The 26,250-nt window shown below is 46.6% G+C and overlaps 1 protein-coding gene across 1 annotated transcript in view; it reads left to right on the top strand.

Annotated features, from left to right (window-relative positions):
* The window catches only part of OSBPL10 (oxysterol binding protein like 10), a 309,953-nt gene that overhangs the window by 218,657 nt on the left and 65,046 nt on the right, over positions 1 to 26,250 (top strand). The window contains exons 5-6 of the mRNA XM_078432426.2: positions 10,078 to 10,288; positions 23,464 to 23,618. Coding sequence (XP_078288552.1) covers positions 10,078 to 10,288; positions 23,464 to 23,618 — 366 coding nt within the window. The remainder of the gene's footprint in view (positions 1 to 10,077; positions 10,289 to 23,463; positions 23,619 to 26,250) is intronic.

The raw sequence follows: 26,250 nt of genomic DNA, 5'->3' as shown, positions 1-26,250 counted from the left end.
CTTTTTCTGCTTTGGGTTGTGTTACGATATTGCTTCTTTTGATTATTTGTTTCTTCTGTGATAAGTATTACTTCCGTACAAGGAAAAAAAAGAGGGAGGAAAGATGTTTTCAGTGAAAACAATGCGGAATAGGGGGTATTAGCCTGCTGTGGGTGGCGCTTCTGCCCGAGTCCAGGTTTAAGGGTGTGGTGCCCGGGAGGCCAGCCTTGTTTCCAGAGAGTTCCTGCTCCTACGTCTGTGCTCAGCACCCCGTCCTGGCCTGTCTTTGTGTGTGGGAGGCAGAGAGTGCAGATAAGTGCGTAATGAAGAAGACTGATTAATTACTGATCCCTCGCCTTCTACCCCAAATCCTGCTGTTGGACGTAGGGTTCTCTTTGAGGAAATACGGGAGAACTCCTTTTGTATCGTGCACCCCTCGTTACTAACATGTTGACACTTAGTATTGACACAGAGAATTAAAAAGTAACAGTTTTTTTTTTTTTTTAATTTTTAATGTTTCTTTTTGAGAGAGAGAGACAGAGACAGAGTGCAAGCAGGAGAGGGGCAGAGAGAGAGGGAGACAAAGAATCCGAAGCAGGATGCAGGCTCGGAGCCATCAGCACAGAGCCCGACGCGGGGCTCGAACCCACAAACCGTGAGAGCGTGACCCAAGCCGAAGTCGGAGGCTTAACCGACTGAGCCACCCAGGCGCCCCAAACAATAGCTTTTAACCCGTGTGTAGGCAACTTCTGTTACATAATCCTGAAGACGCTTTCTCCACCTCAGTTTTTCCTGCGGCATAAATTACATGAGGACAAGGGATGGTGGGTTTGCAGGGAAGGAGCTTTGACACTAAAGCCAGGGTCTGCTTTGCCAGGAGTTAAAAGTCTTACACAGTGCAGCCGTTAAAATGAGGTCTGTCCTTATTGATGTGGAAAGATAACTGTGGTGTGTATGTTAGTTTTCCAGGGCTTCAGTAACGAAGTACCACAAACGCAGTGGCTTAAACAATAGAAATTTCTTGTCTCGCAATTCTGGAAGCCAGAAGTGCAAAATCAAGGCACTTGGCAGGGTGGGTTTCTGCCGATGTCTAGGAGGGAAGGATCTGTACTGGTCTGTTTCCTTGCTTTATCGATGGACATCCTCTCCGGGGCCTCATCATCTGCCCTCTGTGTCCGTTGGGGTCCAAATTTCCTCCTTTTATAAGGACACCAGTCATAATGGATCACAGCTCCCTCTAATGTCCTCACTTTAACTTAATTTCCCTAAAACGAGCCAATCTCCGTATAAGGTCACTTTGGAGGTACTGGGGTTAGGACATCAACATAGGGATTTGGGGGGGGGGGAGGACACAATTCAGCCCACAACAATGTATTTTCCCACTATTTATAAAAAAAAAACAAACAAACAAACTGTACCCGTCGGAGAAATCTCAAACAGAACACATTAGAGAAGATGATGTTGAACCTCCGTGTCCCCCCCGCCCCCAGCTGCAGCACCCCCAAAGCCAACGTGGTTCTATCCTTACTCCTCCCCACTCTCCCTGCCCCTTTCCAAAATCTCAGATTATTTTTAAGTCAATCTAAGGCATCACAGATGATTCATTCTAAGTGATAAAAAGTTAAAAAAATTATAAGGGATGATCCTTTTAAAATAAAATAATTTGTGGGGCGCCTGGGTGGCTCAGTCGGTTAAACGTCCGACTTCAGCTCAGGTCATGATCTCACAGTCCGTGGGTTCGAGCCCCGCGTTGGGCTCTGTGCTGACAGCTCAGAGCCTGGAGCCTGTTTCAGATTCTGTGTCTCCTTCTCTCTGTGACCCTCCCCCGTTCATCCTCTGTCTCTCTCTGTCTCAAAAATAAATAAACGTTAAAAAAAATTTTTTTTTTAAATAAGAAAAAATAAAATAAAATAAAATAATTTGTGCAGGATGAGTTAGAAGAGTCACAGTAATACCAGACTATTAATGGTGCTTTTACTTATTTCTAGGAAGTGGGATTACAGGTAATTTTTACTTCCTTCTTTGTAACTGTTTTCACTGACTGATTGTGTTGGGATGGTGGCTGATGGAGTGAGCCAGCCTTTTGCAATCAGGGAAAAACAAAAAACAAAACAACCCCCCCCCCCCCAAAAAAAAAACCAAGCTATTTCCAGGTGGTAGCAAAGTGGGGGGAGGATGAAGAAACCATGGAAGAAAATTGATCATAATTGTTTTATGAGGCAGGAAGTAGTATTTTGCTTCCAGAATATGAGAAGGGTAGAGGAGGAAGTACACAGGGCCGTGTCTCGTCGTGTAGAGGGTATTGGAATGTGGGGACAGCCATGACAGGTGACCTCAGCCAGCACATCTGGCCTCTATGAAGTTTTCCTCCAGTTTCCTGTTGGAGAAGTGAAAGTGACAGACCGACGGAACCCTACGAGTCATTTGGCTGTGAATGCGATTATCTCTTATTTCTTGAACATCTCAGTATGGGTTTGCTTTCTAGGAGTTTGAAAAGATAAAATCTGCATTTCATGTGTGTGCAGTGAGGGGTTATTATTGGGGTTGGTGAGGAAATGATTGTAGAAAACCCAAAGGTGGAAGATAGGACAGGAATCTGTTTTTAAGAAATAGAGCAGACTCATCCCACATCTTCAGAAAGTGTTTGAATGTGTATGTGCACATTTCAGAATTTTGCCTTTGCCTTCTGCTCTTGCCCAGCATGGGCTCATTTATAAATAGCACTGAAGCTTGATAGCAGTCACATACTTATTTAAGCTTTGGAGGGACCAGAACAGACTGGATCTCCTTCATCTCTGGATTGGTCTTTCAACCACTCTTTTTTTTTTTTTTTTTTTTTAAATGTTTTTCATATTTGTTTATTTTCAGAGAGAAAGGGCACAAGCAGGGGAGGGGCAGAGAGAGGAGAGAGAATCCCAAGCAGGCTCCACACTGTCAGCACGGAGCCTGACGTGGGGCTCAGTCTCATAAACTGTGAGATCGTGACCTGAGCCAAGATCAAAAGCCCGACGCTCAATGGACTGAGCCACCCAGGCACCCTGATCTTTCAACCACGCTTGTCTTTGGTTTCTGTCCCCCTCATCTCATATAATAAAGGCCAGGTGTCAAAATGTTGAACTTAAGAATGCCATTAGCCTGTCCTGCCTCCTAGGAATGGGGTGAATGGAAAAATCTGGAGCCATGGCTTAAGTTATTTAGTGATGGTCCGCATCAGTGATGACACCATGAAGCCCAGAGCAAAGTGGGTTTCTCTGTCAATTTTCTAAAAGGAAGAGTAGCTTCTGTTACCAAAAAGATGAATGGATAGTGCTCAGCACTCTTCCATTTGGCCAGTTTAGATCTGCTTACAAAGCAGTCTTCAACTTGGAAGTGGAAGTAGGATGTCTGCACTTTCATAGCTTTGCAAAGAAGGCAGACTTTTATGTCCTAAGGCGTAACAATGACTCCAGCCCTGATTCTCCCCTCCACCACCCAGAGCTGAGGGTAAGGGGAGATCCTTCCAGAACAAGCACCTGTTGAGAAAGCCGAAGATGCTCTCTCCCCCCTGGAAGCACCAGGTCTGGGGACCCTCCTTCTGTCCCCTCCACACCAGCGGGACCAGTGGAGGCCCTTGAGGCAAGAGATAGACTAAGCAGATCAAAATAGCACCACAGAGGCTCTGAAGTTAATTGCTCTTGAAGGCACAGGCCATAAAAGTAGCCTGCACGCTAAACATAAACTTGATTGCCTACTAAGAAAAAAAAATTCAAATCAGACTTAAAATCTCCGAACGTGATAGCCAGGATGTCTAGGCTACAATAGAAAATCACCGTCCTGCCAAGAACCGGTAAAATCGCAACGTAACGTGAATGAGAAAAATAACTACCTGCTGCCCAAACCGAGGTGGCTCAGATGTTAGTTTTATTGGAACAAGTTGCCACGCTCATCTGTGCGTACCTGGTCTGACTGCTTTCAGGCTGCAGTGGCAGAGTCTGTGTCTCACACGGACACCCAGTGGCTCCAAAAATCCTTAAATATTTTCTATCTGACCTTCTACAGGAGTTTGCTGACCCCTGCATGAAGGCCATTGAAGACCTAATGGTCAATTTTTTTTGGAGATGTTTGCTTCTCTCCCCCTCCCCCCCCTTTTCTTTTCTTTCCTTTGGTTTATATTCTAGAGCATTATGTTCCTTACACTGATTTCTCCATTTTCATCCTGTGTTTTCTTAACTTTCTTCTTTGTAACCTCGTGTGTGTAGCCCGCAGCCTCCCGCCATTGGAGATGGACCCCATTTCCTCCCATTCATCTTTGTCCCTTATGGCCACTGTCAGCTTTCTGAACCCTATTGGGAGATGCGGATTTGGTAAGATCTGTCCACTAGATGGGGTTTTCTTTCTCTTGCTTACATAATAAGCCTTGAGAGATTTTTGGGGTCTACATGGTGTTTAGGACTGTGTTTGGATGGATAGAGAGAGGTGTCCCAAAGGGGCCCAGGACCCCGCCTAAAGAGACTCTTGGTAGGTTATCATTCCGGGGAGGTGCTGTGCCGAGAGGGAGTAAGAAGGAAGGTCGGATGTCAGGTAGGAAAGTCAGCAGGGAGAAGAGATTGTTCAGGTGTGAGGCCAAGACTTACCGTGCTCCGACACTCAGGAGTTTGGAGGAAATCTTTGGAGATTGGAATGCGAGCTCTCCAAATATCAACCACACAATCTGTTGATGAGGCAAAATGACCTTTATTATTTACCACTGTAAAGGAGAACACCACATCCACAGGGCATTGTCCGTGTCTCTGAGTGGGGAGGGCAAAGTCAGAATTCGAGAATTTGAAGTTTGGCTTACAATACAGGGGCTCGATTCCAGTTAGGTACAGATCAAGATACAACAGTTTGGGATTGGTGGGAAAAACTAGGCAATGATTTTGAGGCAAGGCATTCAAAGGATTTTAGGGTACAAACTGTTGACAGTTTCTTTTACGGATTTGATGGACGTTTCAGGAAGCTTCTATAACGAGCTATCAAACCATTTTTGGGATGGGAGTCTCTTGGAATATTAAAGTAATGCTAATGAGGACAGTGGAATAGTAAATATATGTTAATGGAGGCAGTAAGGTCTCTGTGTTTGTGTGAATGTGTCTGTGTGTTCTAAAGATCCTTGGAGCGTGGCTTTGAACCTTAACTGAGGACTTTGGCCACGTGAAGAAGTGCCTAAGTCTGCCAAGAACTGATCCCTGACCCAGAGGGGAGACTTAAAAGCGGCTTCTGAATTCCACCAGGTGAAGGGTAAATGCTAAACCAAGGCCACCTTGAAGTTGGCATCTAACTGGTCTACTTCCAAGCCTGACAGATTGAGTCACTGAAGGTACTGGGAATCTGTGAGCCCGGGAGGCTCTCCCAACCGCACAAGCAGGCCCTGGGAACTTTAGGAAGCGGAGTCCATGTTTGGGAGGTGCCTGATGCTGATCCTTTCATTATTAATGGATTAGTGACCGAGCTGGTGTTCATTGATATCTGGCCTGTCAGGCCTCTCTCTGAAAACCTGCCCCCGGGTTTGCAGCTCTGAACAGTCTGAAGCAATCGAGACCCTTGAAGCCCCTGTCGCCGTCTGCCCCCTCCAGGTCTCTCTTCAGCCCAATCCTAAGCTCGTTGAGCTGAATGTCTTAGGTTTTAGTCTCTTTATCGTGGTTTCAGGTGTCAACCAAGAAAGAATTCATTAAAAATTGAAGTCACCGGGCATTTATTTGGGTAATTAGAATTGCAATTCGGAGACACAGTTCTGGTAGAAACCTGACTCTTGTTTCAAGGGAGACAGAGAAGGGGTGGAGTTATAAAGGCAGAAGGTTGAGCGCAGTTCTCCGTTCGATCCTCTCTACGAAACGGGGATTGAAACTAGGTTAGTTGGGATTGGTGGGGTTAATACGCAGACTAGGGGTTGAAACTTGTCAGAGCTCACTGGCTCCTTTCCAAGTGAAGAATGCCAATGAGTCAGGCCTCAGGGTGCGGAGGGAGTTAAGTCCAGGCTGCAGGCTTGCAGCTGGAAAAAAGTTCATGGGTTCTAGAATGCACGTAAATTCCTCCTCCCTGATGGCCCCCGACCCTGTTTTAGAAGAGACTTAGCTAGGCTTGCTGACTCCTTTTTTGAAATCTGTTACACAGTTTTATTGAAATAAAGCAATAAAATCTGCAGCCACTGATTTTGTTAGCATTAACTCCTATGATTTGTCTTTTGTAGTGCATATACCATTATTTGTGCTATGAAAAATGGGCCATAGCATAGCATTCCCACCCCCCCACCCCCCCGGGAAGTTTGCTTATCTGTGAAGTTCAGTGTGACCTACATATGGTTGATTTTACAAACCTCAGAGCTGACATTTTCAGGTGTGGATCTCTGAAATTTCATTTGGGGGTACCCTGTACACCTATGTTATAAGATGCTGATGCCCCGGATTCTGGAATGCCAGAAAGAGATGAAACTTGGTGCATTTTGTTTTTGTTTTTAAGTTTATTTATTTTTGAGACAGAGAGAGACAGAGCATGAACGGGGGAGGGTCAGAGAGAGAGGGAGACACAGAATCGGAAGCAAGCTCCAGGCTCCGAGCCATCAGCCCAGAGCCCGACGCGGGGCTCGAACTCACGGACCGCAAGATCGTGACCTGAGCCGAAGTCGGCCGCTCAACCGACTGAGCCACCCAGGCGCCCCTGTTTTTGTTTTTAAAGACCATGAATGACTCATGTTGGTGTGCTCCAGAAAGAGCGTTAAGGGCTCTGGTTTGAGACTTGCGTGATTAAGGTAAGCGGTTCAAAGGCTGGTGGCAGTAGGTGAGCCTACTCGTAGGTGCTTGTGCCTTGTTCTTCCGTTGATGAGCCTGTAGGAACCTTGAAGGAGAGAGGGAGCGCTTTGAAGAACTTGCTGTTGGTATTGTTGCGTCCAGCTTTTTGGTGCCACGTACATCCATCTTCTCATAGGTGCCCTTAATTAAAAGTAGATGTGGAAAAAGCTGAAACTTGTTCTTCCAAAGTCTGATGAAACCTCTTCGTCAGTGCCTGTTGGTCTTAGAAATGTTGGAGCCACAGTAACTGTGATATACCGTTAAATCACAAGACTTGGAATCCAACCTTTCTTTGCGGCTCCACTCAATTTCTTTTGGAGCCTGATGAAACTCATGTGAGGGTGACATCAGTTGTGTCATTAAACAGTAGTTCTGTTTTGCATCACATGGAAAGGGGGGCAAAAATGAATCTTGAGGAAATGTCCACAATGTGTGTCAAGCACTGTGCTAGGCTTAGTTTGAATATTTTCAGAGAGCAGATTCCATTTCTGGGCATGTGTCTCTGTTGTAATGGAGTAGAAGATTCTAGAAGTCAGTTCTGTGTTTTTATTACCTGAGATTTACCTCACATTTTATTCAATACTATATACAATTGGGATACATTTCTTTTTATTGATTAAAAACAAATGTATCCCATCTCGTTAATGGCTTGATTTTACTCACCTTTTCTCTTGAACGTTATGGTATCATCCATAATAGTCAAGAACATAATTATGTTTCTTCGTTACATTTTCTTCCCTTTTAACACATCAATTTTCTAAGACAAGATTTTATGGTAGGAATTTGCGGAAATGTTGACTACGACAAATAGCTCAAAATCTGCTGTTAGTTCTATATATAGAACTGTCAGAGAATACATAAACACTTTATCTACTGCAAACTTAAATTTAACCAGTTGGTAATATTTCTTGGTGAACCTAAACTTATAATGGAGGTATTATTCTTTACTAAATCTTCAGCCGTTTGTTGTTAATCGCATAGAATGATTTCTGTAGACTTTGTGTCAAAAGTCAGTTCTTTTGTACCTCTGAGAAGCGCGTGACTAGGGATTCATTTATTCATTCTGCAGATATTTTACTCTACTTGGAATATACCCTTGAACAGCACAGATACGATGGTCCCTGCTTTCATACTAGCACAAATGAACACAATAAATAAGTAAATTTTAAGTCAGGTTGGAAGGTGGTAAGTGCTATGGAGAATAATTAGTAATGAGGATAGGGGATGCCAAGGGCTGGGCTGGAGATGCGGATTTTTTTTTTTTAAGATTTTATTTTTAAGTAATCGCTACACCCAATGTGGGGCTCAAACTCACAACCCTGAGATCAAGAATCATATACTCCACCGACCAAGCCAGCCAGCTGCCCCTGGAGATACAGTTTTAAATCATGTAGTTCAAGGGCACCTGGGTGGCTCAGTCATTAAACATCTGACTTCAGCTCAGGTCATGATCTCATGGTTTGTGAGTTCAAGTCCCATATCAGGTGAGCTCAAGCACCCCCCCCCCCCTTTGGGTGAGCTCAAGCCCCCCCCCCCCCCCCCACTTTGGGTGAGCTCAAGCCCTTCTTTGGGTGAACCCTGCTTCTGTCTCTCTTTCTCTTTCTCTTTCTCTCTGCCCCTCACTCACTTGTACTCTCTCTCTCTCTCTCTCATATAATAATAATAATAATAATAATGTGGTTCAAGAAGCCTTGTTGAGGAGGAGGTGGCTTTTAAGCAAAGACCTGAAGGCAGAAATAAATACTTATTGAACCCCTGTTGTGCCCCAGGTACTTTTTTTTATAGGAGCCAGAATGGCCAGATGTGACCTCTTTAATCTGCCAAAAAAAAAAAAAAATAATAATAATTTGCATGGCCCAAGGATTGGCGTGCACACTGAGGTGACAACTCCAAGCCATGTCTGTGCAATAGCCTTAACAGTGATTTAGAAAAACACCATCTTTTCAAGTAATGACGCCTATTTTGGTAAGTAGAATTGCAATGGATGAGGTTTTTGTTTTTTGCTTTTTTAAAAATTTTTTTTATTTCAGCAGATCACTACACAGACACAGCAGGTATCTGTTTTCAAAAAGAAATAGAAAAATAAGGCGTAGCACAGAATGAGTTTTGTGTCCAAGTCCAGCGGCCTTTAACAGAATTATTGCTTCTCCCCACCTGATACCATCATGATGATAAAGCAAGGATTCTCCAGGGAAGACAGTGACAGAGCGAGTTATGGCTTCAAATTAAGGATGGCTGTTGTTGGGTGGGGGTGGGGTGGGGCTGGAAGAACAATGGCCCAGAGTCTAGAAGCCAGCAGTTGGCTGTAGCCTGTGCTGTTGAGCAGCCCCCGGGACCTTGGGCGGGTTGCTCTGCCTCCCCCACTCCTTAGAGTGACTGCTTATTTGCTAGATGCGTGCTCGATGCACGTCATCTTGTTTGGAAAGTTGTGGAACGTGAGGGCCGTGAACCTCACAAGCGAACCCATCAAGTTTCTTTTCTAGCTCTTGACTTCCTTTCTCCTTGATGTGTCAGTTCGAAGATGCAGTTAGCCTCTGGCTTATCTGCCGCTTCTGAATTGAATCCAGGGCACAAAATGCGGTTCTTTACGGTTGTCCTAGCTTTGGCTCTGACGGAGGGCTGGCCCTAGAGTTCCTGGGTTTTCTTTCCTCCTGGTGTCTCACACGGTGTTAGGAGAGAAAGTCTCATCCGACTTAGCATTTTTGGGGTGGTGTGGTTCAGTGCTGGCTTGACTGTGATCTCACTCCTACCCATGCCAGCCTGAAATTTCACTTCCGTTTCTTGAACTTCAAAAAGACTGCCAAGGACACGGGCGCTGGAGCTGGGAAGAAAAGCGAAGACTCAGCCTAGCTCTGAGGCAAAGCTGTGCCTCATCCCCTGTCTCAGATAACTTTTCCCATTTCAAGAGCCTTACCGGTGGCTCCAAGGACTTCTCCCTTTGATGTATTTATTGTTCACTTGCCTGCAGGGGACCAGTAAAATGATACATGCAGACGGCCCTGATGGGCCCTTTCCGCTGGACAGTTCTAAAATGCTCCTGCGATCAGAGCTGCTGCCGTGTGCCTTTGGCTACATTCACATAGATGTCACCTGGCCCGCCTCGTCCGAGGACTGCTGTGTACTGAACACCCTCCGAGCTGACTCCCATGTCACTTGCGGTCTGGGGGCGCCCGTTCCTCTCCCCACTCCCCTCTGTTGTGCCGTCCTCTGGTTCAATGAAGAGCTGCTCCCCAGCCTGTCGAAAGGCGGACCGTTCACTCTCCCCTCCGTGCCGTCTCTTCCCGTTTTGTAGATGATGAACCAGGTGGAAGGACAGCAGAAGAACCTCGTGCACGCCATCGAGTCTCTGCCCGGCTCTGGCCCCCTCACCGCCTTGGACCAGGATCTGCTGCTCCTGAAAGCTACCTCCGCCGCTACCCTCAGCTGCCTGGGGGAGTGCCTCCACTTGCTACAGCAGAGTGTGCACCGGGCGGGCCAGCCCGGCCACAAGCCGGGGGCCTCAGGTAAGACCTTCCAGCGGGCCCTGCTGTGTCTGCGACTGAGTCCTGTGTGTGTGCGTGTGAGTGCGTCTGCCCCCGTGGCCTTCCTCCTCTAAGTCCTCCATCTATCCACCTTCCATCTGCCGATCCTTTTTTTTTTTCTAAATGCTTTTATTTATTTATGTTTCGAGAGACAAAGCACAAGAGCGTGAGCGGAGGAGGGGCGGAGAGAGAGGGAGACAGAGGGTCTGAAGCAGGCTCTGTGCTGGCAGCACAGAGCCCGATGCGGGGCTCGAACTCACCAACCTTAAGATCGTGACCTGAGCCGAAGTCGGATGCGTAACCGACTGAGCCACCCAGGTGCCCCCCTCTGTCCGCCCTTTTATTCCATCTGTTTCCGCATTTGTCCCTCCCTCCTTCTCTACCCAGATTTGGGATGTGTTTCCCTTTGACCAGTTAGAACTCTCACATCCCATGAAACATTTAACCAACACGTTGACACGAATACAGCGGAACTCCTTTTAGACTTGCTGCTGTCATGTTCTGTACCTCATTCCATTTGTGACTTTGCACGCAGCGCTGCGTTTTTGAGACACATTGCCGTACGGTCCATTTTTCTGACCGCGCCTGCGATGTGCGTCCACCGTGATTCGCGCCACACTCTGACGAAGGACACCCGCACTGTTTCCTGCGTTCTGCCCGGCTCGCCTCGCTCAGCGCCTACCTACCTGCGTGTCCCCTCGTGGACCTGCACGAGCATTTCTCTGAAGCACACACTGGAAACACTTCTAATTCTTGATCAAGGAGCTGGAGATGATGAGGCATTCCCTTAAGATGCCCAATCCTTTTGGAGGAGGGTTTAATCAATAAGCAGATAGGAAGGTATTAGTGAGGATTAAATTCAGTGATAAAGGTGAACATAGCCGAGGCCGGTCATGTCGTGTGTAATTATAAAGCATTAGAATGAAGAGACCCAACAGACGCCTCTTTGAGCTTTGTTGCCCGGGACTCACTTAATGAGGAAACGAGGCAACTTAGGTGATAAAAGAGAAGCTAGGGTCTGAGCGACAGTCTGTAATTCATGCTGTTCTCAGGTCTTCTTTGCCCTCCGTTTCACTGAGGTTAAGAGGGATGTTGGTTTTCCAGAGAAGTTTCTTTGTGTCGTACCCAGCATCATTTACTGAGCTCCGATCCTGCTAGTATTTGGCCTCTGATACCCGTTTTTTGAAATCGTCACAGACTAGATGCATCATGCCCCTCATTCGCATGAGATGCTGAGGCTCATAGCAGGAAAATGACTGGCCCATGGCCACTCATCTAAGTAGCAGAGCTGAGGTGAGAGACGGGCACTCCCCATTGGGCCTTTGTTCAGTTCAGAACAGACCACCTGTGGCCCCTGGGGACCTCAAACGGGGGCCGGCGACACTGTCTTGCTCACGTCACAATTTTCTCACAGACGGGTATTTTGTTTTCTTTACTTTTCTCTTTATTTGGGGGAGGAGCAGAGAGAGAGAGAGAGAGAGAGAGAGAGAAAGACCTAGAATCCAAAGCAGACTCCAGGCTCTGAGCTGTCAGCATAGAGCCCACCGTGGGGCTTGAACTCACGAACCGTGAGATCGTGACCTGAACTGAAGTCGGACGCTTAACCGACTGAGCCACCCAGGCGCCCCTCTTTACTTTTCTCTTTAATAATTTCAGACTTTTCAGAACATTACAAGAATAGTATGAAAAAATTCTCTTACATCCACCTCCAAATTGCCCAAACAGTAACATTTTATGACATTTGCTTCATCACCTTCCCTCTCTCTCTATAGCATATTATAATTGTCTAACCACTTCAGAGTAAGTTGCAGAAATGATATCTTCATTCTCATGCTTTAATGTATTTCCTTTAAAAAAAAAAAGACTATATCATGTCCTTGATATAATGTCTCCTGTACAATGACAGTACAGTAAATTAGCATGGATGCATCCTATTCCCCAGTCTGTAGACCTTACTAAATTTTGCCAGTTACTCTGTGAATGTCCTTCATAACAAAAGAAAACGTTTCTGGTGCAGGATCCAGCCTAGGAGACGATATGTGTATATTCAGGCACAGAGTCAAGATGCCAAAACCTGCTTTTCTATCTTCTTTCTTCTCTACTTGAAAAATGGAACTTTAATGCTGAAGTCCCCATGAGACTCCTTGACGTTTTCTGACCTGGATGGAGTCTCAGTGGCCCTGTTGGGGCTTGGGCAGATTCTGAGTTATACTGGAGGCTATTCAAGGTGTCCGTGATCTCTCCCGTAGTATATCATAACTTCTGGCCTTTGGAACCTAATGGGCACATTGAAGGATCTTTCACCGGTAAATGTAAACTCGGACCATTTTGTTACTCCTGAAATGAAGCCCTTACATCTTCCTTCAGGGTTAGTTTCTAGCAGATTTCCAAATTTTTTTTTCCTGATTTAGGGGGTTGGAGGGACAAGGCTCAAGGTGGAATTTCAGAGGTAATGAGAGGTTGAAATGGAAATGATCTGGGAGGACCAAGCAGTGTCTCTGAAATTGTGTCTTGTACAGCGTCACCTCCTTGCATCTTCCTTGCCCGTTCCCGTGCCCCTGCCCCTGCCCCATTTGACTTTCCATCTTCTCTTATTTCCAGCCACTTTTTTTTGTTGTCGCTATATTTATTATATTCACGCTAAAAGCATATTCATCCAATGATAGTCCGCAGACTTACTGGTCACTAACGTTCTCCCGTTCTTCCTTTCCTCATTTTTATTTTTAATTGAGCATAGTTGACCTACTGCCCTAGAATAAATTAGTTTCAGGTGTACAACATAGTGATTCAGCGATTGTATACACATTACAATTACAATGACAATATATATACATTACAAAATGCTCACCACCGTGAGTGTGTATTACAGTGTGATTGACTCTATTCCCTATGTTGGACTTTTCATCTCTGTGACTTACTTTATGACTGGGAGTTTCTACCTCTTCTTCATCCCCTTCACCCACTTCACCCATCCCCCCTCCCCTCCCCTCCCCTCCCCTCCCCTCCCCTCCCCTCCCCTCCTTTTAACCATTTTTTTAAGTTCATTTATTTATTTTGAGAGAGAGAGACAGCATGAGTTGGGGAGAGTTGGAGAGAGAGGGAGAGAATTCTAAGCAGGCTCCACACTGCCAGTGCAGAGCCCAGGGTGGGGCTCGAACCCACAGAGCCATGGGGTCATGACCTGAGCCGAAACCAAGAGTTGGATGCTCAATGGACTGAGCCACCCAGGGTCCCCCTGACCATTGTCACCAAGGGATTTGGCTGAAGGTTGAAGAATAGAGGGAGCATGAGGCATCACGGTGGTTATTTTGTTTTCTTGTCATCTTTTCGGCTTTTAAAAATGTTTATTTATTTATTTTGAGAGAGAGAGGGAGACAGGGAGACAGGGAGAGGCAGAGAGAGAGAATCCCAAGCAGGCTCTGAGCTAACAGTGCAGAGCACGATGTGGGTCTCGATCCCATGACCATGAGATCATGACCTGAGCCAAAACGAAGAGTCGGGTGCTCAACCGGCCGAACCACCCAGGCGCCCCTCTTTTTCACTTTTAACCCTTTTAAAAATTACATTTCCTGTAACAGCCCCTACGTTTTGAAACATTCTGCGCGTGTCTTTCCAATCTGTTGACAACATTGGGGGAAGAATTGAATTCCTTCCTTCATCCAAAGCATCATGCTTGCCTGCCGTTAAAATGGAGTTCCAGAATCTCAAACTAGCGGAATAAGAGAATGTGGCAACCTGGGGAGCGTCACCACAAAATACCTCTGTTGAGAATCTCAGGGCTCTTGAGGTTGATAGTAGTTACAGCAGCCTGACTCCCCCTGATAAAAACATAATGGTTGTATCTAAGGAAGTGCCAGCCTGGGTTGACACAAATCAAAATCCCATTAAAGTGAAACTCTGTCAGGGTTTCCTTTAAATGTTCGACGGGCAGGGAGGCACAGGTTACCCACAGCATACTAAATGGACACCTTGTTCTTCAAGCCACTTTGCTTTCTGCCCCCCACACTATTTCTTCCGCCCCTTTTCTGAATCAAAAATTAATTTGTGGTCTTCCAGCGTTTCATCTTCTGTACTATTTCCTTGTATCTTTTGGGCAACATGTTGGCTTTGGAGCCTTTGTCTGCAAATGTTCCTCCTTAATACTCCTTTTATCTAAAGCATGCGAGCCACCGACTGAAATCCAGAAAGACTTCAGTATTTGTCTGCCTGCCACCTCTGGGTTGTGGACTCTTAGACTTGTCTCTGATATCGTCTCTAAGATGCAGTGGCCTGAAATGTCTCATTTAACTTCCGTTTATGGGGAAGTTTCTAATTCAGATTAATAAGGGGACTTGCCTTTTCGGCCAAGGCTTCTGCAGTTCTGTTCCTGGTGACCACGAAATCTCCTTGAAGAGCTTGATGGAGACAAATGATTGATGGGGGCGGGGCAGGTGGGCATCTGTTCTCCCGGGTCTAGATGCGTGCCTCCCGGAAAGGTGGACAGGACTCCACCCGCAGCTGGAGAAGGCTGAGCCCCTTGGGGGTCTGGGCTTTAGGTGGGTGGCCAGTGCGGGAGAGAAACGAGACCCTGGAAGTGTTTCGGGGTGTGGAGTACTCTGCTGGCAGTGCTTCTGGTCACTTCCTTGCTTGCAGGTCCTGGTCCAGGGAGCATGGTTCAAAGGCAGAGCAGACTCGTAACCAGACAGGCACATTCGAGTGCCAGGCAAGAGCTGGGTGCTGAGAGAATGAGCGGTGCAAGGCATGTTGGGAGAAAGCTCTGGAATGAGAGCTGCCACAGCAGGTGACCGCAGAGCCTTGGGGAATTGCAGTGGGTGCCCCGCGTGCCCTTGGACATAAATCAGGACGAGAGATCAAGAGACGCGTAACTGAAGAGGAGAACCAGAGCCGAGTTGCATGTGCTTTCCCTAACTTGTCTTTCCAGTAACTTTTTCTTCTCTTTCAAGATCCGTGGGGCTTGTCGGTCAGGAAGCCAGTTGCGTTGGTCTTTCCATTTTGGGGTTTGGCAAAAAGGGTCCAAGAGGTGAGACTGTCATAAAGCCTTCTTGGGCTCTCTGGCCGGTGGCCTTCCTTCCGCTGTGCTTTTTTCTTTTCGTTTCTGGTTCTTTCCTTTTTTTTCCTTCCAGAGATGCCTTCAGACTCCTGGTGTTCCTCTCTCTCCACCTTGTCTCTGTCTCTTACACCTTCTTTCCTGATAACCTACTGCTTCTGGTGAAAGTGTGCCCCACATAAGTCACCTTCCTTTGTGTTGTGGTTAAAAGCCGAGATGGAAACGTGCTGAGTCCTCCAGCAGATAGCGTATTGGGGGGAAAAGAAGAAAAACTAACTTTGTAGAATATTTCAGGTGGGCGGACTTCTTTCGTGGTTGTTACAACTGTCCAAACAGAGCTTTTGGGTGGCAGATTCTCCCTAACGAAAGCAGTTAGACACGAACATCCTCGCTTTCCGTTTTAAACGTGCCTTATGTTGTCTCCAAGTTTGTAAATATTAAGCTTACTCTATTTTGGGAAACCCTCGTAGGTTTACTGAGTGTAGGAGGCATGGATTCACTGTGTTGCAGGAAGAGGGACAGGTGCTGTCATCTGTCACCGGCCTCTGGATAGAGTGGCCTCCCAGCCCCGGCAAGGGGACCGCAGCTCTCAGCACTCCAGGCAAGGCTTAACCCAGGGCCAAGGACGGATTAGAAGAGTTTCACGGTCAGACCTTAAAGCCCACGGTTAAATCCTCTGTTGCTTTCTTTCTGCCTCTCGTTGGTCTAAAACACGTATAGCTGCTTTCTGTCTTTCCCGTGTGCTTCTGTCTACCTCGGTGTGTCGTGTAAGGAGCGGAGGCATGTGTCAGAGCCTGTTTCGAGGACCGGAGATGCCATTTGGTGGACCACCCTCCGCCTTCCTGTTCTCTTCTGTTGTATCACCTTTGAAGATCTCCGGCTACTTGGCTTGACGGTCTGTCAGCAGGTGCCTGATAATATTTGTTCCCAGTTGTCGTTTCACTTAGATGTCCTGGTCTGTTCTCGACCATCTATCCTAGAGCTTTCTTGACTCACTTGCTGTAGGTGTGCCCTGTTTCCTCACCCGTCAAACACCATCGATAGCAAAACACACCATTATCCTCCGTGCTGCTGAGAAGGAAGAGCTGCCGATGAAATCTGACACACCACTGAGCGGGGGACAGACCGGTGTCCGAGACGTGGCGGTGCGGAACAGGAGTTGATGAAGTATGGTTTAGACTTGCATCTTGTTTTAGGACACGATCGTGAGAGTCTGTCTTTCAGTAGAGTAACGTGGTCGACTTCTTTCTTTCTTTCAACTGGTGTTTTTCTGTTGGTGTCCTTCATGCTTTTCGTTTTTCTGCTTCTGTGTCGCCTTCTTGTTTTCTCTCTCTTTTGCTACATAGTCTGCTTCCTTGACTCATCGCCTTTGGCGTTTTGGGAAAAGGACGTATATAAATCCTAGTAGCGGTTACAGTACATTTTTCAGGAGCATTCTTTAACCTATATTTTTTTTTCTCCCTTTTTCCTTTGCTCATTTGTTTCTTCACTTCAACATAGGAGTGGCATCATATGGTATTTGTCTTTCTCTGACTGACTCATTTCGCTTAGCAGAATGCATTCCAGCCCCATCCGTGTCATCGCAAATGACAAGATTCCATTCTTTTTTATGGATGAATAACACACACACACACACCGCACCTTCTTTATCCATTTATCAGTTGGTGGACACTTAGGCTGTTTCCATAATTTGGCTACTCGAGACAATGCTGCTATAAACATAGGCTTAGCCTATACTTTTCTAATCCTCAGAGTCAAGAATGACACCTCTTTTTGACTCTCGTTTAGTTGTAAGCCACCTACTTCCAATTTCCTGTTTCTCTGCTCTACTCTTCCCAATTTTTGATAATATAATGTGGTGGGAGGTGTTGTTAATATTTTAATACTAATTCAGTACTTCATGTGATAACGGTCAAATCTTTTTAAAAAATAATTTTGACTCAACATTCTGTTATGTAACCATGTTTAGAAAAATTACTTCAGTTTACTTCCAGGGCTGAGACTAGGGTGAGCTGAGTGAGGTACTCAGCTTGAGCACACACTGAAAGGGTGCGGATGTAATTAAGATAAATGATGTTGTTTCCTTGAAAAAATTTTTTAACGTTTATTTATTTTTGAGAGACGGAGCGAGAAAGCATGAGCAGCGGGGAGGGGCAGAGAGAGAGAGAGAGAGAGAGAGAGAGAGAGAGACAGAGAATCCGAAGCGGGCTCCAGGCTCCGAGCTGTCAGCGCAGAGCCCGACGCGGGGCTCGAACCCACGAACCGTGAGATCATGACCTGGGCCAAAGTGGACGCTCAACTGACTGAGCCACCCAGGTGCCCCGATAAATGGCGTTTTAATGAAATGTTTTTAAACCAAAATTAATGCAAAAATAATGAAGGATGAGCAAAATATCAAAATTTTAAATTAAAGACAGGATTCAGCACAGTGAGGCAAGGGAGACGGAGTCTTATGAGACTTTTCTTTCTTTTCATTTACTTTGGTTCAAAAATACTGTGTGAAAATGTCATTTATCTTGATTACTGAGTGTCTTGGTGCCACTTTAAAATTTACACCCCGGGGGGGGGGGGGGTGTCCTTTTTACCTCCCCTCATGCCAGTTCTGCTCAGCCGTGTGTTTAACTGGGCTCATTGCACACTACCAGTCCAAAAGGACTTTTCTAGTCTCCAGCTCCTAATTGTGCTTCTGTTCATCACATACTGGTACATGTCCGCAGGTCGTTTTGAACCCCCAGAAGGTGGAAACTTTTGAGTCTCTCTAGTGCTATGGGAAAACCTGCACTGTATAGAGTTTAAGAGTCTGGGCTCTAGAGCCAGGCTGTCTGGGTTGTAATCTTGACTTTACCACCCACTGGCTATTTGCACCTCTGTTTCTTAATCTGTCAAATGGGCATAATAGTAAGACTTACTACCTCATGGGTCGTTTTTAGGATTAGATGAGTTAACACATATAAGGTGTATACACTAGTCCTTGGCACTTCGCAAGAGCTCAGTAAATGTTGACTTTTTTTAGCAGAGGGAAGGTAAGTTAGCTCCAGACAGCATGGTCCCCTGGCCCCTGACCCCCCCCCCCCAAATCTGTAGACTTTTATTTGCATCTTCTGACAGTTAGTATTGTAGCAAAATTCATAATTCTTTTGTTTTCCTTTAAGGCAAGTCCAACTTTTCTGCCTTAAATGATTGGAAAAATATTCCCTTGATGTTTGTTATTCAAAAATATTGCCGAGTTTCACGAGCTAGGCATTCATTATACTCTACTTTCCTATGAGTTGGACATTTCAGCGACGAAAAGCCTAAAAAAAGATTGCCGGGGGGCGCCTGGGTGGCGCAGTCGGTTAAGCGTCCGACTTCAGCCAGGTCACGATCTCGCGGTCCGTGAGTTCGAGCCCCGCGTCAGGCTCTGGGCTGATGGCTCGGAGCCTGGAGCCTGTTTCCGATTCTGTGTCTCCCTCTCTCTCTGCCCCTCCCCCGTTCGTGCTCTGTCTCTCTCTGTCCCAAAAATAAATAAAAAATGTTGAAAAAAAAAATTTAAAAAAAAAAAAAAAAAAAAAAAAAAAAGATTGCCGGGCTGTGCCTACATGTGTCTTTTCCCGTTGACTTTGATGGAATGTGGTAGACTGTATCGTCAGCACCCACGGCTCTGTCTTCAGCTCAGGCTGTTTCTTTTCCTTTCTTTCTTTTTTTTACATTTATTTATTTTTGAGAGACCGAGTGTGAGCGGGGGAGTGACAGAGAGAGAGGGAGACACAGAATCTGAAGCAGGCTCCAGGCTCTGGCTGTCAGCACACAGCCCGACGTGGGGGCTCGAACCCGTGAACCGTGAAATCGTGACCTGAGCCGAAGTCGGACGCTCAACCGACTGAGCCACCCAGGCGCCCCAGCTCGGGCTGTTTCTTTTGTGCTGTCGTCACTTGCTGTTTCTGTTCCATTGACCGGCCCTCTGTCCATCAGGATCTCTTGGATCTCTGTTGTGCATCTTTGGGATTCTCTTCTGTCTCACTGTTGCCTTGCTGCTCTTTGCAGCTGTACCTGGGGGAGCTTCCTTGTCTCCACATATTACCTATTTGACTTTCTATGGTGTTGATTCTTCTTCCCAGTTTCAGTGTTAATTTTAACTCTACTAATGCTGATTCACTTTCCTCATAATTCCTTAGTGCATCTATCTCCTTTTTCACCTCAGTCTGTTTTCTCCTCCAGCTTTTCTGGTCTTGTTTCATAGAGGCTCCTTTGTTCTGTGTCGTACTGATGAGATGCCTTTCCCGATGTTTTCTCTGATGCCTTACGTTAGGAATTTCAGAGAGGTGCTTCCTTCCTCTAAGCCTTCCGAGGATACCGTTTCTTTTCCCCAGCTCGGTACAATCCTTTTGATTTATTCTGTGTTAGAATTTTCCTCCTTCGTCCTGAAATGAAGCAGGCCTATCCAGACTCCTAAACTAAGTGATCATTTATTGGAGCACCCGGGTTAGTACTGACTCACTGGTTCTTTGTGCTGAATCCATAGAGTATACAAAAAACTACATTCCCCAGCATGCATTGCTACGTTTGTTCTTCCAGTCCTGGCCTTTGTCTATCCCAGGATGCAGTGTGTCACTGCCTGTGAGACTCTGCTTCCCTCCCCATTATCTCCTGGGTTATCACCTCTGAATGATGGTGATAGGGAGGTGAGGGAGGGACAGAGTTGAGGTGTGGGAAAATGAAGGGAGCATTGTCTTGATTGCCTTTTTAAGATTTCCTAATTATTCTAGATGAAATTTACTACTTGTATAATTTTTTTTAATTTATTTTTTATTTATTTATTTTAAAAATTTTAATCTTTATTTTTGAGAGAGAGAGAGAGAGAGAGAGAGAGAGAGAGGGGGGGGGGGGGAGGGGTAGAGAAAGAGGGAGACACAGAATCCGAAGCAGGCTCCAGGCTCCGAGCTGTCAGCACAGAGCTCAACGCGGGGCTTGAACTCACAACCTGCAAGATCATGACCTGAGCCGAAGTTGGATGCTCAACCGACTGAGCCACCCAGGAGCCCCTAACTTTTTTTTTTAAAGCACTCCTGTATTTATGAGCTAGTTGCCCAGTATTTAAGATCTGAATCCAGCTCTCAGTCCCTGAGAAGTAGTTGGTTGGCAAGACAGGTGTAAGAAGTCTCTTTCCTCCTTTCTCATGGCAGATTCTAGTGTCTTGAACTTTGGGTTGGTTTTCTTAGTCCAGCCCCATGTATCCCCATCCATCTTACTATTTATGGGGACTCCTCCCAAGTCTGGAGTTTCTTGGGGGTTTTTTTTAGTTTATTTATTTTGAGAGAGAGAGAGACAGTGAGAGAGAAGGCAAGAGAGGGGTAGGGACAGAGAGAGAAGGAGAGAGAAATCCAAGCAGTTTCCATACTGTCCGTGCAGAGCCTGACGTGGGGCTTGAACTCCCAAACCATGAGATCATGACCTGAGCTGAAATCAAGAGTCGGATGCTTGACTGAGCCGCCCAAGTGCCCCTAAAAATTTATTTTTTAAGTAATCTCTACACCCACCATGGGACTCATACTTAAAAACCCAAGATCAAGAGTCACATGCTCCACTGACTGAGCCAGCCAGGTGCTCCTCACCTTCTTTCAAATGGCCTCAAGAACTGATATACAGATGCCATTTTGCCATTAAAAAAGGTGGAAAACACACATACTAAAAAAATTACCAATTTTAACTCTTTTTAAGTATCTAGCTCAGTACAGTGTTGAATACTTTCACATTGTTGTGTAACCAACCTCTAGAAAACTCTCCATCTTGTGAAACAAACTCCATACCCATTAAACACTAACTCCCCTTCCCCTTGCGACCACCGTCCATTCTACTTTCCGTCTCTCTTTTTGCCATTTTTCGTTTTTTTTTGTTTTTGTTTTTTTTAACTTTTAGGAGGTTGTGAAACTCACATTCCTTTTGAAATTTACTGTCTCCGAAAGTCTTAATAGTCATTCATTCATTTGGCACGTATTTATTGACCGCGTGTTGTGTGTCAGACCATATTCTAGGTTTTGGGGACACAGCCACGAGCAGGGGCAATATTGTCTCTGCTTTCAGGTGCTGACATTTTAGGAAGGAGAGAAACACAGTAGACAAACAAATGAGCAGGGTGAGCTTAGATAGGGAGTTTAGATACGTGCCGTGAGGACAGTAAACTGACGGGACCGGGGGTGCTTTGGGGATGGTGCTTTGGCTGGGGAGGTCCCAGGGGGCTTCTCTGAGCAAGTGATGTTTGAGTCAACCCCTGTATTTACGCAGGAGAGCTCTCCCCCAGGTAGAACTGGGGGGGGGGGGGGGGGGCGTGTTCTGAATGGGAGGAGCGCCAGGCGCGAAGGCTCTTGACCGTAATGAACTTGGCTCGCTTGAGGAATGGAAAAACTACCAGCCTGACTTGAGCCCAGTAAGCAATGAGGAGAAAATGAAATGAGACTGGGCAGTCTTGCAAGCCAAACAGCTAGATTATGTTCCAGTTGCCACGAGGAGCCGCTTGAGGCTTTTAAGCCACAGCTATGTGATCGAACACCTGACAGAAAAAAAAAAAATTTTTTTTGCATAAAACTGTGCTTGTGTAGGATAATCCCGTACAGAGCGACAGGCACGCTGCACATATCCAGCTCTATGATCTGCCTCTGTTACTTTGTTTCCATCAGCCAGAGTCTCCCCAGTGTTAAAAGCCTGGGATGCTTGCAGGTTTTTCTTTGACTAACTGTAATGAAAAGGTTGATGGGTATGATTACTCTACAGGTAGAACTCCTGAGACCCTGAGAGGTCGAGTTCTAGTGCCCATAAGGCAGGATCCACTTCAGCCCACCTTTTCTTCATCCCTTATACCTGCTCTTAGACCAAGAACATAGCCTCCAGAGGGAGGGTCAGCTGAGTTTGAGATCTTTTCTTATTCGGATGGTGGAATTGCTATTCTCAAGAGGAAAGGGAATTCCCTGCCATCACTCCTGTCCCCATTAGTAAGTATATATAGATAGTCTGTAATAATACCTGACTCGGAAATAAACATATGAGAGCTAAAAAAAAAAAAAAAAAAAAAAAAAAAAGTTGTTGTTTTTCCCCCAAGGATTGAGGGAAGATTAGAAAAATGCTTTTGTTTTACGAGACTGGTGTTTGTAAAACATTTCTTGCTCGAGTGGAATGAACATGTGTCCTTAGGGGCTTCCTGACATTGGCAGAGGCGGGGGCACGTGATGCAGGCACCTTTTCAGAGCCGTGGTCATGATGTCAGTTGGCATTTGTTTTTTAATGTTTGCTTATTTTGAGAGAGAGAGAGAGCTCACTCAAGAGAGAGCATGAGTCGGGGAGGGGCAGAGAGTGGGAGGGGAGAGAATCCCAAGCAGGCTCCACACTGTCAGTGTGGAGCCCAATGAGGGGCTCGAACTCCGCGACTGTGAGATCGCGACCTGAACCGAAACGGGGAGTTGGACGCTTAACCAAGTGAGCCACCCAGGTGCCCCATCAGTTGGCATCTATGCCACAATGTGAGCAGCCCATTTCTGATCAAATTTGACTTGTTTTTCACTATAAATATATATTTTTAATTTTTTAAATGGAAAAAAATTTTTTTTTTTAAATTTTTGTTTTGACACAGAGAACATGAGCAAGGGAGAGACAGAAAGAGAGGGAGACGCAGAATCCGAAGCAGGCTCCGGGCTCCGAGCTGTCGCCACAGAGTCCGAGGCGGGGCTCGAACTCACAGACCGTGAGACCATGACCTGAGCGGAAGTCAGACACTTAGCTGACTGAGCCACCCAGGCACCCCTTTTTATAAATATTTTTTGAAGATTAAAAAAATTAAGAAAAACACCTTTAAGAAAATCTGGCTTTGGTGAATGCACTTCCCCCCCCCCCAAAAAGACGGGGAAAGAGCCAGCCTGTGGTGAATCTGGCATTGCCATTGTACAGATTCCAGTTTATAAATAGATCCAGATCTGCACGGCCCTTGGTACCTCATCCAAAACAGGCCCACTGACATTTGCCACAGGCCACTTCCTGGGCCCCTTTCGGGTCAGCCTCCTTATACAGTGGGGCACGGGTCTCTCTTGAGCCGTAAATGCTTGCCTTGGAAAATCCTAGGCATCATCCCGGGTCTTTCTTTCAGAGAACATCCTGGGATGGCACGGGCCCGAGTCACATTCCACGGAGCAGCTGAGAAACGGGACGCTTGGCTCTTTGCCCGCAGCCAGCGCCAACGTAACCTGGGCGATTTTACCAAACTCCGCCGAAGACGAGCAAAGCCCGCAGCCAGAGCCAGAGGTAAGCGAGCCGTGCGTTCTCTCTCGGCACCTGCGTGGCTTGTGTTCTCGCTTGTCCCGAAACGTAGCAATCGTATTTGTAACTTGCTCGTCTCTTTGTTTCAAGAGGAGCCAAATCATAAAACGGAAGCGTTGCCTGGAGAGGGAAAAGCGGGTCGGCGTGCGCCTGGCACGTCTGTTCTCGTGTCTGGCAGCTGCTGTGGGTGCGATGCGATCCGACCCACGAGGAATCTCCTGTTTGCATTGAAATGGGAGTCGTTTTAACTCCAAGTGGGAGAAACTCAAACGATGCCCGTTGACGCGATGGGAGCAGTTACAATATATCATGTCGCTCCCCTGAATAATGGCTTCTTCATGTGGTCTGTGCTAACCTAAGCGCCTGCCTCACACGCTCGAGCCCTGCATGCTCCAGAACCAGGCCAGGGTCCCCCCGGGGCGGTGGCTGGCACTCCCGGGCATTGCGCTGCAGCCGGGTCCCCGCTGCAGGGGACAGCTGTCCTGCCTGGGCCGGGAGGGGCAGTCCCCGCAGATCCTCGCGACCGGCCGGGCTCTGGCAGGCTTCGTGGACTGTCACCTGCCCGCAGGACTCTCCCGACTGACCGTACCCCTGAGCGGCGGCCGGAAGGAAGCCAGATGCAGCATTTCCTTTTGTTAATTTTACTTTGCGTCGCGAGGGAACTTTGTGGCTTTGGGTGCGCCCGTCCTATTGACGTGACCCTGTGACCTAGGCGGAGCCGTGCTTGAACCGGGTGTGAGGGGTTGTTCTTCCTTCCAGACGAAAACACCGTAGCCTGAAAACTGAAGGGCATTCATAAAATCTGCTTTGGGAGGTTGAAAGCCCCAAGGCAGCTTCTTGGATCAAACGGTCTTGGTGGTCGACAGAGCATGTTTTCCGGGGCACCTGGGTGGCTCAGTCGGTTAGGGTCCGACTTCGGCTCAGGTCATGATCTCACGGTTGGTGAGTTCGAGCCCCGCGTCGGGCTCTGTGCTGTCGGCTCGGAGCCTGGCGCCTGCTTCGGATTCTGTGTCTCCTCTTTTTCTGCCCCTCGTCCACTCACTCATGCTCGCGTGTGCTCTCTCTCTCTCTCTCTCAAAAATAAACATTAAAGAAGAAAATACCGTTTAGAAATGTTGTCCAAGCTTCACATGATTATATTCTGTGACAGGGACTTGGTAGCTTAGCTCTCCCAGAGGCAGGATGAGCCTGCCCACAGATATTTCATTAGCATCTATCAGGTGCCTTCACAGGGCGTGAAATGAACAGGGGGCGTGAGATTCTTGAAAGCACTTGCCTCTACCTGTACGATGAGATTCCGGTGGATCAACTTGCAGCTGATGTGAAGGTGACTCAGAAGGTAAGTTGGTGGCAGCTGAGTAAATGGTAGGAGCCCTGCTGCCCTATTGTTCTTCTGAGAGCCTTGGGTTGGGTCGCATGGGAGGGTTGAAAACTGCAGTATGCTTCATTTCCTTCTCAACAAACCTTTGGGGGGGGGGGTCGCATCATAATAAATATATTTATATTTAAGGTCTTGCTCTAGGGAAAAATGAAAAGAGTAGGCGAGTAAGTTATTGGATATTTAGTAATAATTCTTTAGGTTCTCACTCCCAGCAGCATTCTTGGGCAAAGCCTAACAGAAGCCATCACCTAATAAGCGTACTTACCAGGGCTGGTGACCTTGCCCGTCCTGTGAATCCATCGTTGTGCCTTCTGCTCTTCCCTGACAGTGCTCCCTCCAACCCTGATTCTCGAGAGGCCAGATCCGTCCTTTTTACCTAAAATGGTTGTCCGCTTTGCTGTACCGATCACTAGCCCCGGCAGAAGAGTGTATTGCTGTCCACGAGAAATAACCAGCTTCCCAATTCAACTTGTTAAAAATACTTTGAGGGAGAAGAAGTAGGGAGAACTTTTTCCCCCTTAAGTTAGGAACATCTTTAATTTCTGGTTGTCGTATTCCGTTTACTCCAGTCCGAGCAGCGTAAGGTGTTGTTGGGTATGTCCCTACAGCAGCGAGGACTTATGGCGGGGGGAGGGGGGGGGTGATGGCAGCATGATGGTGTTTTGATGGTTTTCTGAGATGGGATCGGTTAGAGACTCCTCTCATTTTTTCCCCGCCGAGCGACAGCTCTGGTAGATGAGTCTCACAGCCCCAAAACGGTCGGTTTCTATTTTTATTTTGTCCTCTGTCACTTTTTTTTTTGTCTTAAGAATTGAAGAAGCTAGCAATATCCACCCAATAGTTTTCCTGTCAGAAAAAAGGAAAATGTTTCCGTTGCCTCCCTTTTGTACAATTTGGAGGACTAACCCAAGAAGAAATGAAGTGAAAGTCCTTATGAGAAGCTTCCTTAACCCTTTGATACAGAGAGTAGAGTTACTATGTGAGTCCCTGCCGGGGAACTCAGGATTGTAATTATGGTGGCACTTGAATTAAGTAAACTGTTTTCTTCTGGTGTATTGCTTTGGTCACGCGTTAAGTGTTTAGAAGGGGTAATTAGGGTGTAAAAGGTATGCCTCCCTCTGCTACGTGGGTGCTTGTTTGCTACCACTAAGCAATTAACTCAGTCCAGTTCTCACTGGGCACAGACTGGGTGTCCTACCATTCAGTTCGACTCTTGACATTATCCACCTGGGCGGA

The sequence above is a fragment of the Panthera onca genome, chromosome C2 (assembly GCF_046562875.1).
Source record: "Panthera onca isolate mPanOnc1 chromosome C2, mPanOnc1 haplotype 2, whole genome shotgun sequence".
Lineage (NCBI taxonomy): Eukaryota > Metazoa > Chordata > Mammalia > Carnivora > Felidae > Panthera > Panthera onca.
This window is presented reverse-complemented; position numbering and strand designations above follow the sequence as displayed.